This window comes from Gallinula chloropus (genome assembly GCF_964237585.1).
Source record: "Gallinula chloropus genome assembly, chromosome: 1".
In the NCBI taxonomy this organism is placed as follows: Eukaryota; Metazoa; Chordata; class Aves; order Gruiformes; family Rallidae; genus Gallinula; species Gallinula chloropus.
The window spans coordinates 211,250,073-211,271,276 of record NC_140085.1 but is presented as its reverse complement, the minus strand read 5'-3'; the positions used below and the strand labels follow the sequence as shown (position 1 = coordinate 211,271,276).

Sequence of the window (21,204 nt, the reverse complement as noted above, 5' to 3'; positions counted from 1 at the left end):
ATCAACTCCATTTCTGTTATAAAATGCTACAGCCCACTGCCTGCTTTCAGTGGCATGTGGCACCTGGATCTGTCCCTGGAAGTGTTCAAGGCCAGGTTGGATGGGACCCTGGGCAACCTTGTGTAGATCCAGGCCTGGAGGTTGGTGTCCCTGCCTGTGTCAGGGGGGTTGGAGCTCTATGATCCTTGAGGTCCCTTCCAACCCATTCTATGATTCTGTGATTTGGGGGAAGATGGTGAGGAGTTGTAGTAAATGTAACTGCTGGTCTGACTGGAGATAATTAATGGAGCTGTTTAAAGATCACTCCTTGGGGCAAATTATTTTACTTATGACCAAAAATTAGGGGAGTGCTAATGAGATGCTGGGGTGCACTGTCCATCAGGAGGAGAGTCAAAAGACCATGTTTTCCAAGCTGGATGATATTTAGGGCTATATGAGAAGAAAAAAATATACTGGCTTCTCCAAGGTCACAATCATAGGGACAAATGCCAGGAATTTCAAGTAGAAGATGGGGACTCATCAGCTGAAAATAACAGTAGAAGACAGTGGTGCTTATTCAATTGTAGGATGACTAAGAATTTTATCTATGGTACAGCTCTGCATAAGTCAAATGCAAGCTTAGGCTGTAGAAAAGAGAGACAAAGGAAGTTTAAATACTTTATGGAAAGCCCCATAGATATCTCACTTGGAAGCTCACACAGTTCCGGTCACACATATTTTGGGGTATCAGTTCTGACCTGGGGAATATATAGCTTGTACCACTGAAGGGGTGTCATGTAAGGACACATCTGCTTCTGCCTAAGAAAACAACAGCAAAGTTGAAAAATGATAGGTTTCTATAAATATATCAGAGAGGAGAACTCTAGGTGAGGGAGAAAGACTTCAAGGTCAAAAAATATATTTGACACAAGAATAAAAAAGTGTGAACTTGGAAACACACATCTCTCCATTGAAAGAGGTTCTGAAACAGCCCTCTGTTAAGAACTGATGAAAAGAGAATTACTTTTAAGCAGAAATTTGATAACTTTAGAGAAAAGGCCATGGAATTTAGTTGTTCGCAACCAGAAGGGGACGGTTTTGGTGGCCTAGGATGAACTTTGCTAATCTTGTGTTCCTGTCCATGCAATACTGCTTGTCTGTCCATTGTCACCACTATATTGCTACACATTTCATTGATGGTCCACACCTGACATGCTTCTGCCAAACTACTTTGCATGGAGCTCTATCCCAGCATATCTGATTCATATGTCTCTTCAGGGCAGACAGGAGAGGTCTGTGCATGGATCAGAGAGAAATAGGGCCTGGGAAAACCTATACTGTTAGTTGAACACCACTTTACACCTAAGTTGTACCTTTGTTTCCTTACTGGAAACAGAAAATATGGGTAACTCCCAAAGAGAGAAGTGTTTCTTGTTAAGTATATGATTCACAATGAGAAAGCATATCTCATATCTCTTCTCTGGAGAAGAGAAGGCTGTGGGGGGACCTCATTGCAGCCTTCCAGTCCCTGAAGGGAACATACAAACAGGAGGGGAATCGACTTTTTCAAAGGGTAGACACTGGCAGGACAAGGGGAATGGATTAAAACTAAAGGAAGGAAGGTTTAGATTAGATCTTAGGGGGAAGTTTTTTCCAGAGAGAGTGGTGAGGGGCTGGAACAGGCTGCCCAGAGAGGTGGTGGATGCCCCGTCCCTGGAAGTGTTCAAGGCCAGGTTGGATGGGGCCCTGGGCAACCTTGTGTAGCTCCAGGCCTGGAGGTTGGTGTCCCTGCCTGTGGCAGGGGGGTTGGAGCTCTGTGATCCTTGGGGTCCCTTCCAACCCATGTCGTTCTATGATTCCATGATTCTATGACTCTATGGTAAGAACAACAAACCAAATAGAATTTAAAACATCAAAATAGTAGCACTCCACAAGTGACTTAACAGGGTACATTTTTACAAGGTACTAAATATTCCAACATTTATTGAGTTCAGTGCAAACAAAATGCAGTTAGCTCCTCAAAAGGTAAAGGTCCTGGGTATCTAAAGCCCAAGGAGGACATCTATGTTTTCCTAAAAGGGTGTTGCCTGTTCTCTAAGCAGCCCATTCTAATAGTAAAAAGGCATCACAGGCATTAATTTTTTTTTCCTGCACTGACAGAATCAATACTTTCCTCCCCAGTGGGCATAATACAATTCCTATTTACTGTTCAAGTGATTCCAGTTTTTTATATTTATCCAAACTAAATGGGGAGGGGTAGGGTCCTCTAATGGAGCACATTCTTCTCTTTAACTCCATAATGATCTTTTTGGATCAGTTCATAGGCTCTGTTACATAGAAGCTAAACAATAATTTCATCAGGATTCTAAACACTCATTCTGACACATATAAGCAGGTTTGGATTCTTAACCATTAGTATCTGATGCTTCCCTATTTTACAGGGATTGGCTACCCTTCCTAGGAGAGACATAGCACTTCCCCCAGATTTCCCACAGCACTGGACTGCAAGGGTTTGGCAAGTGAAGTTTGCTGAGAAAAATGGAGATCTAGGGAGGAAAACAAGAGAATGAAAAACAGAGCCAACATCTTGGGAAAGCCCTAGGAGGTAAAGGTAATAACACTAAACTATGTGTGTCACTGAGCAGGTGAATCCTTAAGTGAACTGCATGCTATTCATCTTTTATGAACCAGTGAAAACTCTTGCTGAGAGGCACAGCATGCAAGGTAAGCCCAACAAGTATTTAACTTCAGCTGAATAGATAACAGTCTAGAGGGCAAGAGCAGCAAAAGGTAGTACAGGGAACCTCAAGGGAGATGAATTTGTTTGCGAGAGGATTGCCAGCTCTAGCAATGGGTTGATAGGACAGTATTGGTGGTTTTGGTGAGAAACTAGGAGAAAGCTGATGGAGATGGTGCTTAGAAGTGAGGACCAAGAAGACTGAAGACAACACCATCAGGATTTGGAGAGAGAGAGTGGGCAGAGAAGGCTGAGATCCAGCTCACAAGTTGCAAAACTGCTTCATCTGGTAAAGATCTGAAAGCGTGGATTCATCAAGGAGAGGAGACAGAGGAGAAAGGAAAAACCTCTTCTGAAGAAGCATTTCAGATGACAAAGGAATATGATGCAGAGAAGGGAGACGGGGAACAGAAGCCTGCAGGAATGAGGAGGTAAGGAGAGGTGTGAAGGTCAGATTCAGATGACCTCGTGCATAGCTGAGACACCACAACTGTGATGTCTCAGCTCTAGAGGGTGATGTCTCAGCTCAGGCTATCAGCAACTGCCGCCTCCTGTCATTCTCTGCAGTCAACGCTGAGAGGTGATCATGACATGAACACCAGGCACCTCTGAAGGATGATGTGAGGAAAAAGCCTGGCGTGGCATTCAGCAAGGGCCAGGGTTTTGGCTGAGGCAGTGCTGAGGCAGGGCAGAACAAAACTATTCCAGTAATGCATTTTGAACTGGAGGCTCAGGAAATGATCTAGTGGCGTGCCACAAATCACTGTTGATGACAAATATGGGAGAGCAAGGCAGGGAGGCTATTCAGAGGGATCTGGACAGACTGGACCAATGGGCTGAGACCAATGGGATGAAGTTTAACATGGCCAAGTGTAGAGTGCAGCACATGGGACAGAACAACCCCCTCCAGCGCTACAGGCCAGGTCGGATGGGGCTTTGGCAACCTGGTCTAGTGAACCCCTGCCCATGGTAGGGGGCTGGAACTGGATGATCAAACTGTTCTGTGATTGTATGAATTTATTTTTAAGTAAGCCAAACATGGGCCTCAAAGTCTGCAAGATATTACCAGTATTGTTAATTTTTCAGTGTCTGCAAGCTGTGTAATTTGGGAACAATCTCAGCTAGTCCTAAATTCTCCTTTGCTGAATGAAAGTGACAGCCACATTGTACTAATTAGCACTTGAAACCAATAAAGGTGAGATTTCTTCTTCCCCTCTCCTGCTCACGTGTTTTGACAGTTTCCTTCCTTATGGTCAAGCATTTGAGCAGCAGATCAGATGAGGGTTAAAACTAGATGAGGGTGAAAGTGGCAAATTTGGGAAGAGACAACCTCCCTAGGTCAGGGCCAGCTTCCCTGACTCCAGTGCATTTGTGGATTTTGCATGGCAGCTTCCACACTCTGCTGCCAGCTGAGAGGAGAGTCCTCTCACAGGCCCCTGTACCCCCGATCCTGTCAGAATAAAACCCACAGTAGCCCAAGGAAATGAGAAAAGCAAATACTTTCATGTTTTACCTTCCTTGTGGAGGTGCATTATATATTTTTCCTGAGAGCTCTGTTGTTGGCAACGTGGTTCTCCACGTCGATCTCCAGACACACACATATAACACATTATTTTCCAGGTAGGGTCTGTTATTTTTATTCTTACCTCACTTTAGAAGAAAACCAGTCAGAAGGTATAACATAATGATTTGGGGATTTCTGAAGATATGACTCAGGAGTTTCAGCTAGATGATTCAGCTGGAGCTGAAGGCCATGCCAGATGTCCCTGGAATGACAATTTCCCTTGGATTTACAGTAAGGTTTCACATTTTTTGCCTTGCTCAGTACCACGAGGTTTTAATGATCTTCAGGCAACTTATATGGAAGCAAACATTTTTAGTATGATTTCCCAATTCTACAATTACACTATTGTATATCTGTATGAATAGAATGTTTACTCTAGAACTGAACAATTTAGCACAGACCACATGCTCTCTGCCTCTCAAGTGGCCCAGCCAGCTGACTCCATTTTTAATTCAGCTCTCATATGAAAAGAATGTGAGGATCTAAACACAGTGCCTTCAGACTTCTGTTATTTCTGCAGGCTTAGCCTTACATTTATTTTTATGTCAGTAGCTTGTAAGGCCATGTTAAAATGCACCAGAGAACAGGACTTTATTACTATGCTTTCTGGTTCTTGATGTCTGGAACGGGGCAATGTAAACATCTGCAGTGAATTCCAAATTAACTGGCTCTTGTTGACAAGGAATTCGTGTTTCTTCATAGGAAACATCATTTATACACCCAGACCACAAGGAAGGAAAACAAATGCATGTTTTCACTGAACTCCTCACCTGCCCTCTCCCCAGGAATACATCCATCCCCTGCAGGGCTGCTTCTAAATTCCAGACCCCTGAGTGGCTGGAAGCAGATGGCCATTGTCTTAAATCAGCTTGGCAGAGAGCAAAGTTCCCTTCTCCCAGCAAACAGGGGGGCTCTTCCACTTCTGAGTTATCCTGGCCCAAAGCTGATGACAACTTCAAGCTGCTGTATTGTGAGGCCAAGCAGAGCAAGGGACAAGTGCTGACATCCTGCAGCAGCAATGTAAATGCCAAAAGATTCCAGGGGCTTCATATCAACCCAGTTTTCTCCTGTGGGGAAGATTCTCAGTGCTCTGCTGAGAGGAGCAGTGCATACTCATCTTAATGAGAATCCAGTCCACCAGTTGTGGGCTTGGGATGGTTTTATGCAAAGAAGTCCTAACTCAGATAATTTTTAGACCTAATTTAAAAACAATGCATCATGTATACGAATCTCTCTGGCCCTGGCATCTGTGTAAAATCAGTGCAAGATTTAAGAGGAAGTCATAACAAACAGTTCTCAAATCACTCTGTCACCCCTCCTCTCCCCTTGCCACCTTCTGAAATCATTTCTCTAACGTGTGAGAAGTGACTGCAGGAAGCAGCATTTAAATCAGGTCTCAGGGGTGAGGGCAAGGCCAGGGAATTGCCCTTGGACCTGAAGGGAAGGTGAGTGAGAGACAGGCTGTGGTTTGGGTATCTGATTCCAAAACATAGCTACGTGCTTTTGGATGGCTGTGAGGACACAGAATACTAAGTGGATATACTTTCCACTTGAAAGGACAGCAAAAATAAACACTGAAGTCATCAGAACACAATAATTACCATGTAAACATGTCTTCAAGTCATGGTCTGTCTAATCCAGATCCTGCATCTAGCAGTGATTATTGCCAGAAACTTGAGAAGAAGGTGTAAGAAGCTCTGCATTGGAGAGTGGGATGCAAAACTGTTCTGCATGGAGACCTCATCTTAACATCTCTCTGAAAAAGGCTTCTGACCTTAAAATAGGCTACTGCATCACCAATGTATGTCTAGGTATTCTTGTTGCCAACAGATCTTTGTAGAATTCAAGGACAAAGGGATGATTCAATCGAATAACATGATTTTTGTATCACAGAACATTATCTTTTATGCAGTTATGGTTCTGTAACTGTATTGGATGAAAACATCCCCTCTACAATGGTGTCCAGGAATGAACTTCAGACACAAAGATGTGGAGCTGTTTCCTCTTTTGACAGGGTTTTGTTCCAATAACTGATCATCTCCATTGCTAAGTCTGTGCTTCCTTCATGTGTCACAGGTGCAAAGCTTCTGCTTCCAGCCAGTGGTTTCTGCTAAATCATCATCTGCTGCAGAAAAGAGCCTTCTGGTACACAGCAATACATTCTTCTGGTGGTTCTGCTCTGGACTCAAGCCACTTTGTCCCTTTTCACAAATCCAATCAGTTGTGCTCTGCAGTGTCTCACAGCAAAGGCCTTTTCCAGCCCTTGCAGTTGCCTCCTCTCTTTCCTTCTCACTTTTTCACTGTTCCCAGAAGAAGTGTGGGCTCCAATCCTAAATGTCATATTCTAGTATCAGCCTCCCCAGTGCTGAATGTGCAGGTTCTATCACCCTCTTCCTTCTACTTGCTACATCTTTGCTCATTCACCCAAAGATCATGACAGTTTTTCATACCACATGTTCTCTGACACCAGAAGCTCTAATGGCTCCTGGAGTTACCCCTTTCCTGCTGATGCTCTGTAGGCATGACCTGTATTCTGCATTTACATTTATTTATTCATGTCTAGGTGCACTACAACACATTTGGTTTGAATGTGCCCAGCTCACTTCATGATCCAAATCACTCTGTCCTATTGCCAGGTCCAAATGCCCTCTCCAAGCCAGGCTCTCCCTGCCTTTAGTATCAGCCAGTTACAGGGTGGTGGGTGTGAGGAGATGAAGTCTTGGGCTTTGCACAGAATCAAGTCAGGATTGTACCAAGAGACAGCTCCAGGCAGAGCTTGGTCTCAGCCTGGTTATGCTGCACTCATCACTCAACAAAACTCCACCCCAGAAGGAAAGGAAGCCACCCCAGAAGGAAAGGAAGCCATCCAGAGAGATCTTGACAGGCTGGAAAGATGGGCCCGAGGGAACCCAATGAGGTTCAACACTGCCAAGTGTCAGGTGTTGCACTTGGGCTGGAAGAATCCCAGACACAGATACAGACTGGGAGAAGAGCTCCTGGAGAGCAGCCCTGCTGGGAAGGACTTGGGGATTCTGGTGGATGAGAAACTTCACATGAGCCAGCAGTGGCTCTTGCAGCTCACAAGGCCAATGGGATCCTGGGCTCCATCAGCAGAGGGGTGGCAGCAGGGACAGGGAGGGGATTGTCCCTCTCTACTCTGCCCTCGTGAGGCCTCATCTGGAGTCCTGTGTCCAGAGCTGGGGCCCCAATACAAGAAAGATGGGGAACTGTTGGAGAGGGTTCAGAGGAGCCACAAGGATGATCAGAGGGCTGGAGCACCTGCCCTACAAAGAGAGGCTGAGGGAACTGGGCTTGTTCAGCCTGGAGAAGAGAAGGCTGCGGGGGGACCTCATTGCAGCCTCCCAGTACCTGAAGGGAGCTTATAGGCAGGAGGGGATTCGACTTTTTCAAAGAGCAGATAATGGCAGGACAAGGGGGAATGGACTAAAGCTAAAGGAGGGAAGGTTTAGATTAGATCTTAGGGGGAAGTTTTTTCCAGAGAGAGTGGTGAGGGGCTGGAACAGGCTGCCCAGAGAGGTGGTGGATGCCCCATCCCTGGAGGTGTTCAAGGCCAGGTTGGATGGGGCCCTGGGCAGCCTTGTGTAGCTCCAGGCCTGGAGTTTGGTGTCCCTGCCTGTGGCAGGGGGGTTGGAGCTCTATGATCCTTGGGGTCCCTTCCAACCCAGACCATTCTATGATTCTATGATTCTATGAAACTGAGTCAGTGACAACATGAGCATGTTGGGTTTATACACTTGGAAGTGTGGGCAGCTCACAGCCCATGAATCAACTATGTGGCCACCCAGCAGCTAAAATCTGCAACCACAATCTAGATGGCATGCAGTATGGGTATGAAACTGCAATATTGAAGATCAAACCAGAACTTTGCTAATAAAGAAAATGCTCCTTCTCCTTCAGCATGTCTATACAAGGGGCTTTTGCAGATGTGGCACACAGTCTTGAAAGGCTTCAAGGTGGGAATCGTAGTCACAGTCTATCTGTCCTTTCAAGCTTTGTTTTGCATGGGAGGAACCACACATCTGCCAAGAATTTTCATCAACAGGAAAAGTTCCACTATATTGCCACAAAAGCCCTCCTGTGCATCAGCTCAGAATGCATCTGCTGACAGATCTACACAAGGAGACTTATGATATTTACACTCTCACCCCCTGGGACTGCAGCAGTAATTTTGGAGAGACAGAGAGTTATACCAGCAGAACTTTCTAGCTTAGGAATATGCAGTGCTGAGGGAACAGAGTAAATAATCTTTTGTAGTCTTTCTGTAAATGACATTTTAAAATTCCTTTGGGGCAGGGGAGTGAAGACAGAGAACATTTTTTTTATGCACCTAAAATTCAGTAACTTCTAGTGCTTCACTTTAACTAAGGATAGTCAAAATGCTGGTTTATGTGCAACAGAATATATTCCAAGACTATGGGAAAGAAATGGCTGGAGAGCTGTCAGGAAGAGAAGGACCTGGGGGTGTTGGGTGACTGCAGGCTGAAGATGAGCCAGCAGTGTGCCCAGGTAGCCAAGAAGGCCAATGGCATCTTGGCTTGTATCAAAAACAGTGTGGCCAGTAGGTCTAGGGAGGTAATTGTGCCCCTGTACTGGGCATTGGTGAGGCCACAGCTCGAGTGCTGTGTCCAGTTCTGGGCTCCTCACCATCAGAAGGACATTGAGGTCCTGGAGCGAGTGCAGAGAAGGGCAACCAGGCTGGGGAAGGGGCTGGAGGGCAAATCCTCTGAGGAGCGGCTGAGGGAGCTGGGGCTGTTTAGCCTGGAGAAGAGGAGGCTGAGGGGAGACCTTCTCCCCACCTACAACTACCTGAAGGGAGGTTGTAGAGAGGTGGGCAATGGTCTCTTCAGCCAGGTGAAAGGAGATGGGACAAGGGGCAATGGCATGAAGCTGTGCCAGGGCAGGGACAGATTGGACATTAGAAACAAATGTTTTCCTGCAAGAGTTGTCAGGGCCTGGAACAGGCTGCCCAGGGAGGGGGTTGAGTCACCTTCCCTGGATGTGTTCAAAAAAAGGGTAGCTGAGGTACTTAGGGACATGGTTTAGCTGTGCCTATGAAGGCATCTCAAGTGCAGCCCTAGAAAAAGGCCAAGTTCCAGAACCTCTCTGGGAAGTGATGGAGAACTCCAGTACCCCCAGCCAGCACACTGGAGGTGCAAGGGCTCCTTGTATGATACATGGGCTGACACCTTCCACATGTTCTGTGAGGGTAAGCAGCCTTCTGGGTTTGTCCATTGACTGTAGAATCAAACGTGGGTATTCTGTGAGAGGCCAGACCCCCTCCACCTGACACCTCCACTGCTTCATGGCTGCTGGACTGAGCCCTGCACTGAGCCTCTTGCTCAGACTGGCACAGGAGGCCCAGTGCAAAGCAGAGGACAGCACTCCAGTTTGCTTTCTAACACCTATTCCTGTCTAGCTGAGATGTAAGAAGCATTTCCTTAAGGCTTAAGCTTTGCTCCTATCACATTAAAGATTTCTGGGGCTTTTCAGTCTACTATGATGCCCATAAAGCAATACAGACATGGTAAATTATAGACACCTATAAAGACAATATAGCCATCTATAAAGTTATCCAAGCTTTCCTTTACAACACTTAGTGATTGCCTCCTGTTGGCTTAATGGAGAAGATGTTGATGTTTGTATTTGTGATAAATGTATACAGCTTCAGTTTTTCTTCCTTCAGCAGCAGCATTCAATATACACAGTTACACAACATGCTCCTTTTTAATGTCCCTCCAGAGAGAATCCTCTACGCTACATATAGACCAAGGTCCCTTTTCTCAGTGCACTCACCAATAAAAAAGGAAGAAATGAGAAATGTAGCTCATTTTTTCCACCACAGATGAAAACAGAGGGAGATAATACAATCTCTGTGCAGGCTGCTTGCCTGGGAGGCAGCCAGAGGCCCAGCAGTGCTGCTGAGGACACGAACTGCTGCTCATTTCTGCAGCAGCCCAGAGACCTGTGCTGCACCACAGGGAACACTGCCAAGGGCAGCTGGGACACACTGGTGTGGGATGTAAAACATTCATCTCACCCATTCGGTGTAAGTGAACACAAACAGTGGGAATATCCCTGTCTGCAGCAGGGAAACTGTACTTACTGGGCTCTCTTCTACAGCTCTTAACAAAGTTGTGTACATACAGTCATTGCTGCCCCTGTGCATCCCCAGGTATGGGGTTCTGCTTTGAGGTATCACTTAGGTGACATACTGGAAGGATGCTGCACCATCCAGCCTTTCTCCAGTGGTGCCTGTCACTTGTTGACCCTAAACCCTGCGATGCTCCAGCCCTAATCCCCATACATTCACTGAAAACACATCTTCCCATCAGTACAGCCTGGGGGATGAGCTGCTGGAGAAGAGCTCTGTCGACAAGGACCTGGGGGTCCTGGTTGATAACAGATTGGCCATGAGCCAGCAGTGTGCCCTGGGGGCTTAGAGAGCCAATGGGATCCTGGGGGGCATCCAGAGGAGTGTGGCCAGCAGGTCAAAGGAGGTGATCCTCCCCCTCTACTCTGCCCTGGCCAGGCCCCACCTGCAGTATTGTGTCCAGTTCTGGGCTCCCTGGGATTAAAAGGACAGGGATCTCCTGGAGAGAGTCCAGAGGAGGCTACAAAGATGATGAAGGGCCTGGAGCATCTCTCCTATGAGGAGAGGCTGAATAAGCTGGGGCTGTTCAGCCTGGAGAAAAGAAGACTAAGGGGGGACCTAATTAAAGTCTACAATTATCTTAAGCAGGGGATGCAGGGGGAATGGGCAGCCCCTTTTCAGTGTCTGTGGAGACAGGACAAGGGGCAATGGCTGCAAGTTGGAGCCCAGGAAGTTCCACACCAACATGGGGGAAGAACTTTTCCCCAGTGAGGGTGCCAGAGCCCTGGGACAGGCTGCCCAGGGAGGTGGTGGAGTCTCCATCTCTGGAGAGATTCCAGCCCCGTCTGGACGCCTGTCTGTGCAATATGAGCTGGGGAGCTGCTTTGGCAGGGGGGTTGGACCCCATGGTCCCTTCCAACCCCTATGACTCTGTGATTCTGTGATTCCCAGAGGATATCTGAGATGGCAGAACTGACTATGGATGTGTGCTTGTGTACATGCAGGTGTGTGTGTGCAGGCACACAAACAAGCAGCTAATCTTTCCATATAAATCCTTGAATAAACTAGGCATATGGCAGGCTCCAAGACTCTGTCACTTTAACTCTCATGTTTTCACAGGGATATTGCCCATTTAGATGCTCAACACTCCGGGACTGGAACATCATCTTTATCCTGTCTGCAAAATGTCTAGCACTCTGTTTGGATAACTGTGGAATAATAAAAACGTTAATGTCTTAAATTCTAATGAGATTTTTATACAGAGGTCAAATATTAACTCCAAGGAACACATTAAGTCAGCCAAGTGCTTTCTGTTTTTAACACGCCCAATTCCATCCAGACAGCATCTTTTTGTTCCTTGTCCTGTGTAATTCAAACACCACAAGCTAATGTTACTTAAACAGATTTTACTGCACTGGCAAAGAAGAGGATCAAAATTGATTTTTCAGGTAAGGCTTGCCTTTATGATTTGTGGAGGCTAAAACCAAATCAAGGCAATTATACATTGTGCATACTGCTTTCTGCAATTAAAAAAGCTGACACCTAGCTGGTTTGATGGACATTTAGTACTGCTAGATCTTTGTTATGGGTAATAAATCATTCCTCTTAATGGGCTGCAGAAGCAGTAAGATCCCATAAACAAAATTAGTTTCTATTGCACTGATGATTATTGCCATTATTATTGTGATGGTGCTTATATATGGCACAGACATGGACATGTCTGTGTAAATGAAGGTGTGCCACCTTGCCCTGGGGGCAATGTAAACCCAGCAAACAGAAATGTGCCTGTCAGAGGTCTGAAAACACAGACAGGGAGAAAGTGAGGGAGGCCATGGGTGTGTGTCTGAGGGCAGGAGAGCTGCTGGGGTGCTATGACAGGTATCTCCAGGTGAGGCTGCAGGAACAGACTGAGTTATCAGGTGATGCCTAAGGTTGGCTACATGGACAAGAAGGGGGATAGAGGTCTGCCAGAGGGACAGATTACTGGAAAAGAACAGCCAACATGTAAGTATGTGTCAAGTAACTTTGGTCACTGCTTCTTCTGGGAGGGTAGCTTGGTATTTGCCCCCTTCTCTAGGTTGATTGTGATCTCCCTTTTCAAAAATGGGGTCTTGAAATTTCTTCTGCAGATTGTCTGGGAACAGACCTCCAATTTTACAGCAACTTTATAGACTGACATTTGGTCTCATGATAGTAAAGGAAATCTTCTGAATATGTGGGTAAAACAGGAGCTGTGGTGAAAGGCTTGTTTCTGAAGGGAGGCTCAGCTTTCTGACTCCCAAAGAGAGGATGGGATCCTTCCTACCTGGACAGCCCAGAGGATGTCCACTGTACTGCTAAAGAGAGTTAGCAGTATAAAATCAAGGCTGTCAGAGTCAGTTGCTCACATGCAGATCAATAATACAAACCAAAGGAGAAAATAAATTCACCTTTACCTGGTGCTTGGCACACAGCCTAAATTTATGTCTCTTTGAGGACAACAAGTAAACAAGGGGAGTTTTAATGGATATTTAAAACCTCTTGAAGAGGAGCTTTAGAGTGCCTGGGGCTATTTCTTTTTTATCTCGAAATCTGAAATATTTATGTGTAACTAACCAAATTCTCCTCTAACCAAGGGATACAAACATACTCTTATTGTGGGGCTGTTTCAAAATGCAGCTACTCAAGTGCTTCCCAAGGAAGCCTCTTCTTCCATCTCCCACCAAACTAAAATTTGCACCATTTGTCACAGCCAGTGCCTGTGAGGAAGCCACTGAGGACTGCGGGGGGGGGGGGGGAAGGTGAGAGGTTCCTTGCAGTTTCTCCCTCTGTCTTGCAGGGACTGAAGCAGAGCAGACCCCACAGTTTGGGAGTATTGCACAGTATCTGCCACAGTCTGTCAATGTCTGCCTTGTAGTGAGGGGCTGAAAACTGAACACAGCACTAGAGGTGCAGCCTCACCAGTGATGAGTGCAGGGAGAAAATTCCTTCCCCAGTCCTGCTGGCCACACTATGTCTGATATAAGCCAGGATGCCATTAGCCCTCTTGGCCACCTGGGCACACTGTTGGCTCGTATTCAGCCAGGTGTCAACCAACACCCCCAAATCCTTTTTCCACTGGGCTGCTTTCCAGCCACTCTGCCCAAAGCCTGTGGCATTGCCTGGGGTTGTTGTGACTCAAGTGCAGGACCCAGCACTGAGCCTTGTTGAACCTCATACAGTTGGTGTCATCCCATTGACCCAACCTGTCCAGATCACTTTGCAGAGCTTTCCTACCCGTGAGCAGATGGACATTCCCACCCAATTTGGTGTCATTTGCAAGCTTAATGAGGGTGCACTCAACCCCCCCTCATCCAGATAATTGATGAGGATATTGAACAAGACTGACCCCAGCACAGAGCCCTGGGGAATGCCCCTTGTGACTGCCTGCCAACTGTGTGTAACTCCATTCATCACAGCTCTCTGGGAGCAGCATTCAGGCCAGTATTTTTTTAACCTAGGAAAGAGTGCACCAGACCAACCTGTGCTTGGGTTGGAAGACACCCCAAGGATCATAGAGCTCCAACCCCCCTCACACAGGCAGGGACACCAACCTCCAGGCCTGGAGCTACACAAGGTTGCCCAGGGCCCCATCCAACCTGGCCTTGAACACCTCCAGGGATGGGGCATCCACCACCTCTCTGGGCAGCCTGTTCCAGCCCCTCACCACTCTCTCTGTAAAAAACTTCCCGCTAAGATCTAATCTAAACCTTCCTTCCTTTAGTTTTAATCCATCCCCCTTGTCCTGCCAGTGTCTACCCTTTGAAAAAAGTCGATTCCCCTCCTGTTTGTATGTTCCCTTCAGGCACTGGAAGGCTGCAATGAGGTCCCCCCACAGCCTTCTCTTCTCCAGGCTGAACAAGCCCAGCTCCCCCAGCCCAAGCAGAGAATGGGACAGACTATTTCCCTTACCTTCTCCCACCCTTCAGAACTGCAGTCTAGAAAGGATCCCTTGACCTCTTATGTGCTGTATATCTGGAGTCCTAATTTGACATTTCAGAGGCAGAACTTGCCAATGAGACTCTACTTTCCAGCAGGAGTGGCAGAAAGGCATTAGCCAAGTTCCCAGGGTCTCAATGCAGTTTATCCACAGCAGTTCTCAGCACAAACACATCTGCTCTGAGCGTACTAGAGATATGAGAGCAGATTTTATTTATTTTTTCCTCCCTTTTTATGTCCAGAAGGACTTTGGTCCTGCATTTGTCACTGTGGGTTACTCTCCTGTAGATGGCACTGTTACTGCTTCCAAGAGGGACTGCTGCTGGCCACTTGCTGAACAGGGCTGAAAATGGGCCCTGTAATGCCCTTATTACCCAGCTAACAAGCCAGATCAGCCCAGGAGGAACCCAAGGAGCTGTTTGTGATGTTTGCTCTCAAACATCCTGCTCGCCGGATCACTCCAACTCCCTGTCAGTCAGTTGCTCACTTCCAGCACAACACTTGTACCACAGAATCACAGGGGTTGGAAGGGACCTGGAGAGATCATTGGGTCCAACCCCCCTGCCAAAGCAGCTCCCCAGCTCATATTGCACAGACAGGCGTCCAGACGGGGCTGGAATCTCTCCAGAGATGGAGACTCCACCACCTCCCTGGGCAGCCTGTCCCAGGGCTCTGGCACCCTCACTGGGGAAAAGTTCTTCCCCATGTTGCTGTGGAACTTCCTGTGCTCCAACTTGCAGCCATTGCCCCTTGTCCTGTCTCCACAGACACTGAAAAGGGGCTGCCCATTCCCCCTGCATCCCATACTTCAGATATTTATAAACATTCATAAGGTCCCCCCTTAGTCTTCTTTTCTCCAGGCTGAACAGCCCCAGCTCACTCAGCCTTTCCTCACAGGGGAGATGCTCCAGGCCCTTCATCATCTTTGTAGCCTCCTCTGGACTCTCTCCAGGAGATCCCTGTCCTTTTTATCCCAGGGAGCCCAGAACTGGACACAACACTCCAGGTGGGGCCTGACCAGGGCAGAGTAGAGGGGGAGGATCCCCTCCTGTGACCTGCTGGCCACACTCCTCCTGATGCCCCCCAGGATCCCATTGTCTCTCTCAGCCCCCAGGGCACACTGCTGGCTCATGGCCAACCTGTCATCAACCAGGAGTCATGTGTGCATATCTGAGGGCCTGAATCTGCTAATTACTAATGATTAGAAGCCATGCTGTCCACAGGCACTGCAATCATTACTTTTCATAACTAGCTAAATGCTCATGTCAGAAACACTGCTTCCATTTTGGGGGGGCTACTGCCACTATCAGCACCTGCTTTGATTGCTGAGGCTTTTCCCTAAGACTTCAAATTGGTTCAGCTGTCACTTCATGGGTCTGTATTAAGTACTTGCTACACGTTGTGCACTCCTTGAGGCCTATTAAAGGAATCTTGCCTATTAAGAGCATTTGCCATAGAGAAAGAGATGATTCTAGGATACCAATCAGCAGTAGTCTGAAACAGCCAGAGAACAAAACTAGTGAAAATGGTCATGCAACTTCAAGTTTGCTACAAGAAGTGTTTAAAAGCTGAAAGTGCTTAAAGAAACCGCTGGTGCATGACAATATGCTCTTTCCTCAGCTAAACATGTCTGTTGGACCATTTGCACTGGTGCTTTCCCCAGCTTTGGAGAGAGAACAGAAACACTGATAGCAAGATGAGAGAGCCATGGGCATGGAGAGACTCCAGCCTCTGTGTGTGAAACACTGGTCACTGGGCTGCTTTTAAGACTCAGGTCAGTCATTGCTGTCTGAGAGCACAATTTCCAACATAAGTCAGCTGCAATACAGAGAAACAAAATATCTGGTTTGTACATTATTTTGGTGTGGTGTAAGGAATGAGAGAGACCTACTAAAATCAGGCTGTGGGTGACTATCAACCCAGAGAGGGTCCCTAGCCCCAAAGCAGGGCTGGGCCCCCTGCTAAGCAGAGCAGAACTGCCAGTTGGATGAATCAGCCCCAAACGTTTCTGGAGTCAGGGCTCACCTTATGAAAATTATTCACTGTGCTTCTACTCAGACCTCAACCATTTGGCCTGCAGACCTCTCAGAAACACACACAATTATTGTTGTTATGTATTGGGAAAGGTTTCTTTTTCCAGGCTGCCCTAACTGAAAGCCAACCAACTCAATTTGACCCAAGCTCTCCAACAATAATGCCATCTCAGAAAAGGCCTGCAGATTGTATTGTCAAATGACACAAACTTCCAAGTCTGTGTTGCAAGATCAGGCTACTCAATTACACAATTGCTTGAGTAGTCCCAGATCACTCCATTACATGTAAGGGCTCAATTACAGCATTGAATTTAAAAGTGCAGGAGCCTTAGGCTTCCCTGGAGTCCTCAGGCAAGACAGGGAAGTACCTCAAGCAGAAATTGAGATCTCTGCTGCTGTAAATAGTCTTCTGGAATGGCTTACCTGCTGCTACCTGCTAAAAATGGAGCCTAAAGGAACCACACTCCCAATGCAGGTATGAAATGTGAAAACCTAAGGGGTTTTGGGCTCATGTTGAGCATACAGCTCATCACCCAGCGAAGCCAGGGGTGTCTTTCCCTGGGATGGCTTCATGTTACACAGCTCCCAAGTGAGCTGAGCAGTGATGTGCAGACATATATACTCCAGGGCAACCAGGCAAGCCCAGAAGGGACTGACACTCAGGCTGAACACAGGTAAGCACATCCAGCAGTGGATTTGAAAAAAATCTACAGCTGATCCTGCCCAAGCCTGGAGGCACTTAATTCCACAGGTATATTGCTTTTTTACCTCAAAACCCTCCAGACACTCAGAGTAAATATTACTGAAAACACCCAGCACAGAGGAGCTGGGAACATGAGGCACAGCCATGCCTAGCCAAGGCTTGGAGAGGACTCTATTAAATAAAGTCCCCTGAGGTGCTCAGTTTCAGAGACATTCTCAGGACAGATGTAACATGCACCAAGAGGATGAGAATCATCTCAAAGGTCAGCTGCAGCAGCTGTTCTCATTTAAAACATGTCCAGAGGAGATGAAGGAGATATGCCCAAGCTTCCACAATTCCTTCAGCCCTTCAGCAAATTGTGCACGAGGCATGAGATGAAAAATCTCTCCCCAGTGGACAATGCAGAGACAAAGCTGAGCAGACACTGCTTTGCCCTTTTTTTGTTTCCCCTCTGCTTTAATCAAGGACACTCTACAGTCAGCTCAAAAAAAAAAAAGGCAAAAAAAAAGCTTTACAAATGCCCATCAAACCCAGAAATGTCAAGACCAAAGAGAAGAGGGGGGAAATCCTTTGGGAAGGTATTTAAAATATTTAGTACATCTTAAAAAAATCCCTGTTTTTCTCAGCTTGGTGAAGCTCCCTCCAGCAAGATCAGCTCCTACTTAGAGGAAAGTGTGAACTGTGGGATTTAGTCAAAGGTAACCTTTCCCACTAATATAGAAAAAATAATGGAATAAAGTTATTTCAGAATTTGTGGAGATTGAATTTGTGTTTGAATTGATTTGTGTTGAATTTTTGTTTCTTTCTCTCATTTAATACACAAAGCTTACTCCTGTCTCTTCCAAAAGTAGACAAACTTGTGAGCAGGGATATTACCCTAGTGCTGGTGATTGTCTGCCTGTTTTACAGAGTAAAACCTTAATCTGGGATGGTGCTAGATCCTTGAGCATCAGGTGAACCACATCTGGACCACCGAGCCCAGGTAAATTTCTTAGGTCAGTAATGGCTTTTGAAACAAGCAATGCTTACAAGTCCTTCATGGTTACTGTAGTTGTCTTTAGACTTTACTAACTTTGACTCAGGTTTAGTGAGTTTTTCCTAATTACTGGTAATATTTTCTTTATGTTCTTTATACCTGCTAAATAAATGCTTGGACAGTGTTATTCTAACATCTTCAGGAGCTGGTACCTCTGTAACAAGGATCGTCAGGCCTGATCAGTGGTGAACAGGAAGAGCAGATAACTACTGTGAATAATCAAATCTTTCCCTTCATGCAAGTCCTTTGGTTGACTACATGCACAGATTTTTTTGCATTTGTTTGCAAATACCAGTATCAATTACACTTCCCATCTCAGCTGTAGCAGGCAGGGACTGGGATTTCTCAGTTTCTACATCTGCTTCAATCCTAAAAACACCCTGAAGCCCCTCTGTGCTTGCGACAAATGCTTCAGTCACAAGTTTTTCTCTTCCAAGTTCCTGAACTTGGGTTTTCAAACACATGGCATCAAGGTGTAATTCCCTCCTCACAATAGCTGTTGCTCCCAAGGTCAAAGTCACAATGACTATGGAATACATTTGGGCAAGTGACTGATGTCAAAGAAAAGCATCTTTCCAATGGTAAAAAGTACCTGTTGCACTTACCTGCCTGAAGAAGTGCTGTGTTGTTATAGCAAAGACATCAAAGCCACAGCTGACCCTTTTAAGCTCATCTCGAATATTGCTCAGTTGCCGAGACTGCTCATCACATTTTTCCTTCAGCCTCTGAACAAATTGCTTCTCTGCATCTCGACTCTCTCCTGGTTTGGGAGAGAATCCATTCCTTGGGGTGGCTGGCCTTTGATTGGGATGTCCTACGAAGGAGAGAAGAAAAGACCATCAGGGTAGCTTCATGTGTATGGACATGACCTTTATGTGTTTCTAAGAGTTTTGGCACCCTATAAAAGATAAAACCATCTGCAGCATTCACACAGATCTGTAGGACTTCCAAAAGAAGCAAGAGCACAGCAACATATGTTTTCCTAGAGGCCAGAGCTCAAAGCTTTGTAACAGTCATCTCACCTCAGGCTCTGAGCCTGTAGGTGTGCTAGAAGGAGTTGAGGAGATCTCACCTAAGAGTGTCTTACTGAGAGCTGAGGTTGGTAGACGAAAGATTCATCTCACCTATGCTAGAATACAATCCTGATGTGTGATGCTGAAGAGTCTTCAATGGGCATTTCCATGTTGAGATTCTCATTATCCTATTGTGGATGTGCGAAACAATTATACATATGATTTCTTTGGCCACCTGAACCCCAGGGTGGGTGACTTAACAGAGATGCCAGATTTCCTTTGCGATTTCCTTTTGCCTCCAAATGGGACAATGTGGGGCTGAATCTCCTCTGAACACAAATGCAGCATGAGTTTCTTTCTATTGGGATATCACTATTTCTCTTTATCAACAATACTTCAACCTACATCACCAGTGCCCCTTGTGTAACCCTTTATAACCCTTCTAAAGTTGCAGCAAAAAACATAAATATTTAAGTGCCACCAGGAACCACATAACACTGACCAGCCAGACCACTGGCACTCTCTGCACATCAGAATCAGTATGTCCTCTATCAATTTTCATGTCAGTTAAAGACTTTCTATGCAGGAACCCTATTTTATTACAGATTCTTTGATTAAAGAGGCTCTTAACAGGGTAGAACATATCACAAAATAAGAGATTAATAAAAGCAACAGCCATAAAAAACCTGTCTTTTTAGTATAGAATCACAGAATCAGAATCACAGAATCACAAGGTTGGAAAAGACCTTTGAAGATCATCAAGTCCAACCATTCCCATCCTAAGCTAAACCAGATCCCTAAGTACCTCATCTACCCTTTTCTTGAACACATCCAGGGAAGGGAGGTGATGCAGGGACAGGGAGGGGATTGTCCCTCTCTGCTCTGCCCTTGTGAGGCCCCATCTGGAGTACTGTGTCCAGATCTGGGGCCCTCAATAAAAGAAAGATGTGGAACTGTTGGAGAGGGTTCAGAGGAGCCACAAGGATGATGAGAGGGCTGGAGCACCTGCCCTACAAAGAGAGGCTAGGGGAGCTGGGCTTGTTCAGCCTGGAGAAGAGAAGGCTGTGGGGGGACCTCATTGCAGCCTTCCAGTCCCTGAAGGGAACATACAAACAGGAGGGGAATCGACTTGTTCAAAGGGTAGACACTGGCAGGACAAGGGGGAATGGATTAAAACTAAAGGAGGGAAGGTTTAGATTAGATCTTAGGGGGAAGTTTTTTACAGAGAGAGTGGTGAGGGGCTGGAACAGGCTGCCCAGAGAGGTGGTAGATGCCCCGTCCCTGGAGGTGTTCAAGGCCAGGTTGGATGGGGCCCTGGGCAACCTTGTGTAGCTCCAGGCCTGGAGGTTGGTGTCCCTGCCTGTGTCAGGGGGGTTGGAGCTCTCTGATCCTTGGGGTCCCTTCCAACCCATGCGATTCTATGATTCTATGATTCTAAGGTGACTCCACCCCCTCCCTGGGCAGCCTGTTCCATGCCTGACAACTCTTTCCAGAAAACATTTGTTTCTAATATCCAATCTGTCCCTGCCCTGGCACAGCTTCATGCCATTTCCCCTTTCTTACTTCTCCCAGTACTAAGAATTCTATCAACTCATGATCATTATGCCCCAGGCATCTTCCAACCTACACATCCCCCACTAGGCCTTCTCTGTTTACAAACAACAAGTCCAGCAGGGCACCTTCCCTGGTGGGTTCATTCACCAGCTGGGTCAGGAAGTTGTCTTCCAAACACTCCAGGAACCTGCTAGACTGCTTCCTCCCTGCTGTACTGTACCTCCAGGAGACATCCAGTAAATTGAAGTCCCCAGTAAGGATGAGGGCTGGCAATCACAAGACTTCTCTGATATACAGGGTACCCCACCTCCTCTCCTACCCAGCCTGTCATGCCTGTATAGTTTGTAACCAGCAATTGCAGCACTCCAGTCATGTGAATTATCCCACCACGTTTCTGTGATGGTAATCACATCATAGACTCCTTTAGTTACAAGGACTACAAATCTCAAGTTGTTTAAGCAGCATGGTAATGTTGCAACTGAAGGAATGGGCAGAAGTGTAAGGGAAGCCCTTGAA

At 46.5% G+C, this 21,204-nt stretch overlaps 1 protein-coding gene across 1 annotated transcript in view; it reads right to left on the bottom strand.

Moving 5' to 3' along the window:
- MTUS2 (microtubule associated scaffold protein 2) overlaps window positions 1-21,204 on the bottom strand; it is a gene marked incomplete at both ends in the record, with an annotated part of 192,389 nt that overhangs the window by 39,986 nt on the left and 131,199 nt on the right. Inside the window, one exon of the mRNA XM_084260864.1 lies at window positions 18,727-18,935. Coding sequence (XP_084116990.1) covers window positions 18,727-18,935 — 209 coding nt within the window. The remainder of the gene's footprint in view (window positions 1-18,726; window positions 18,936-21,204) is intronic.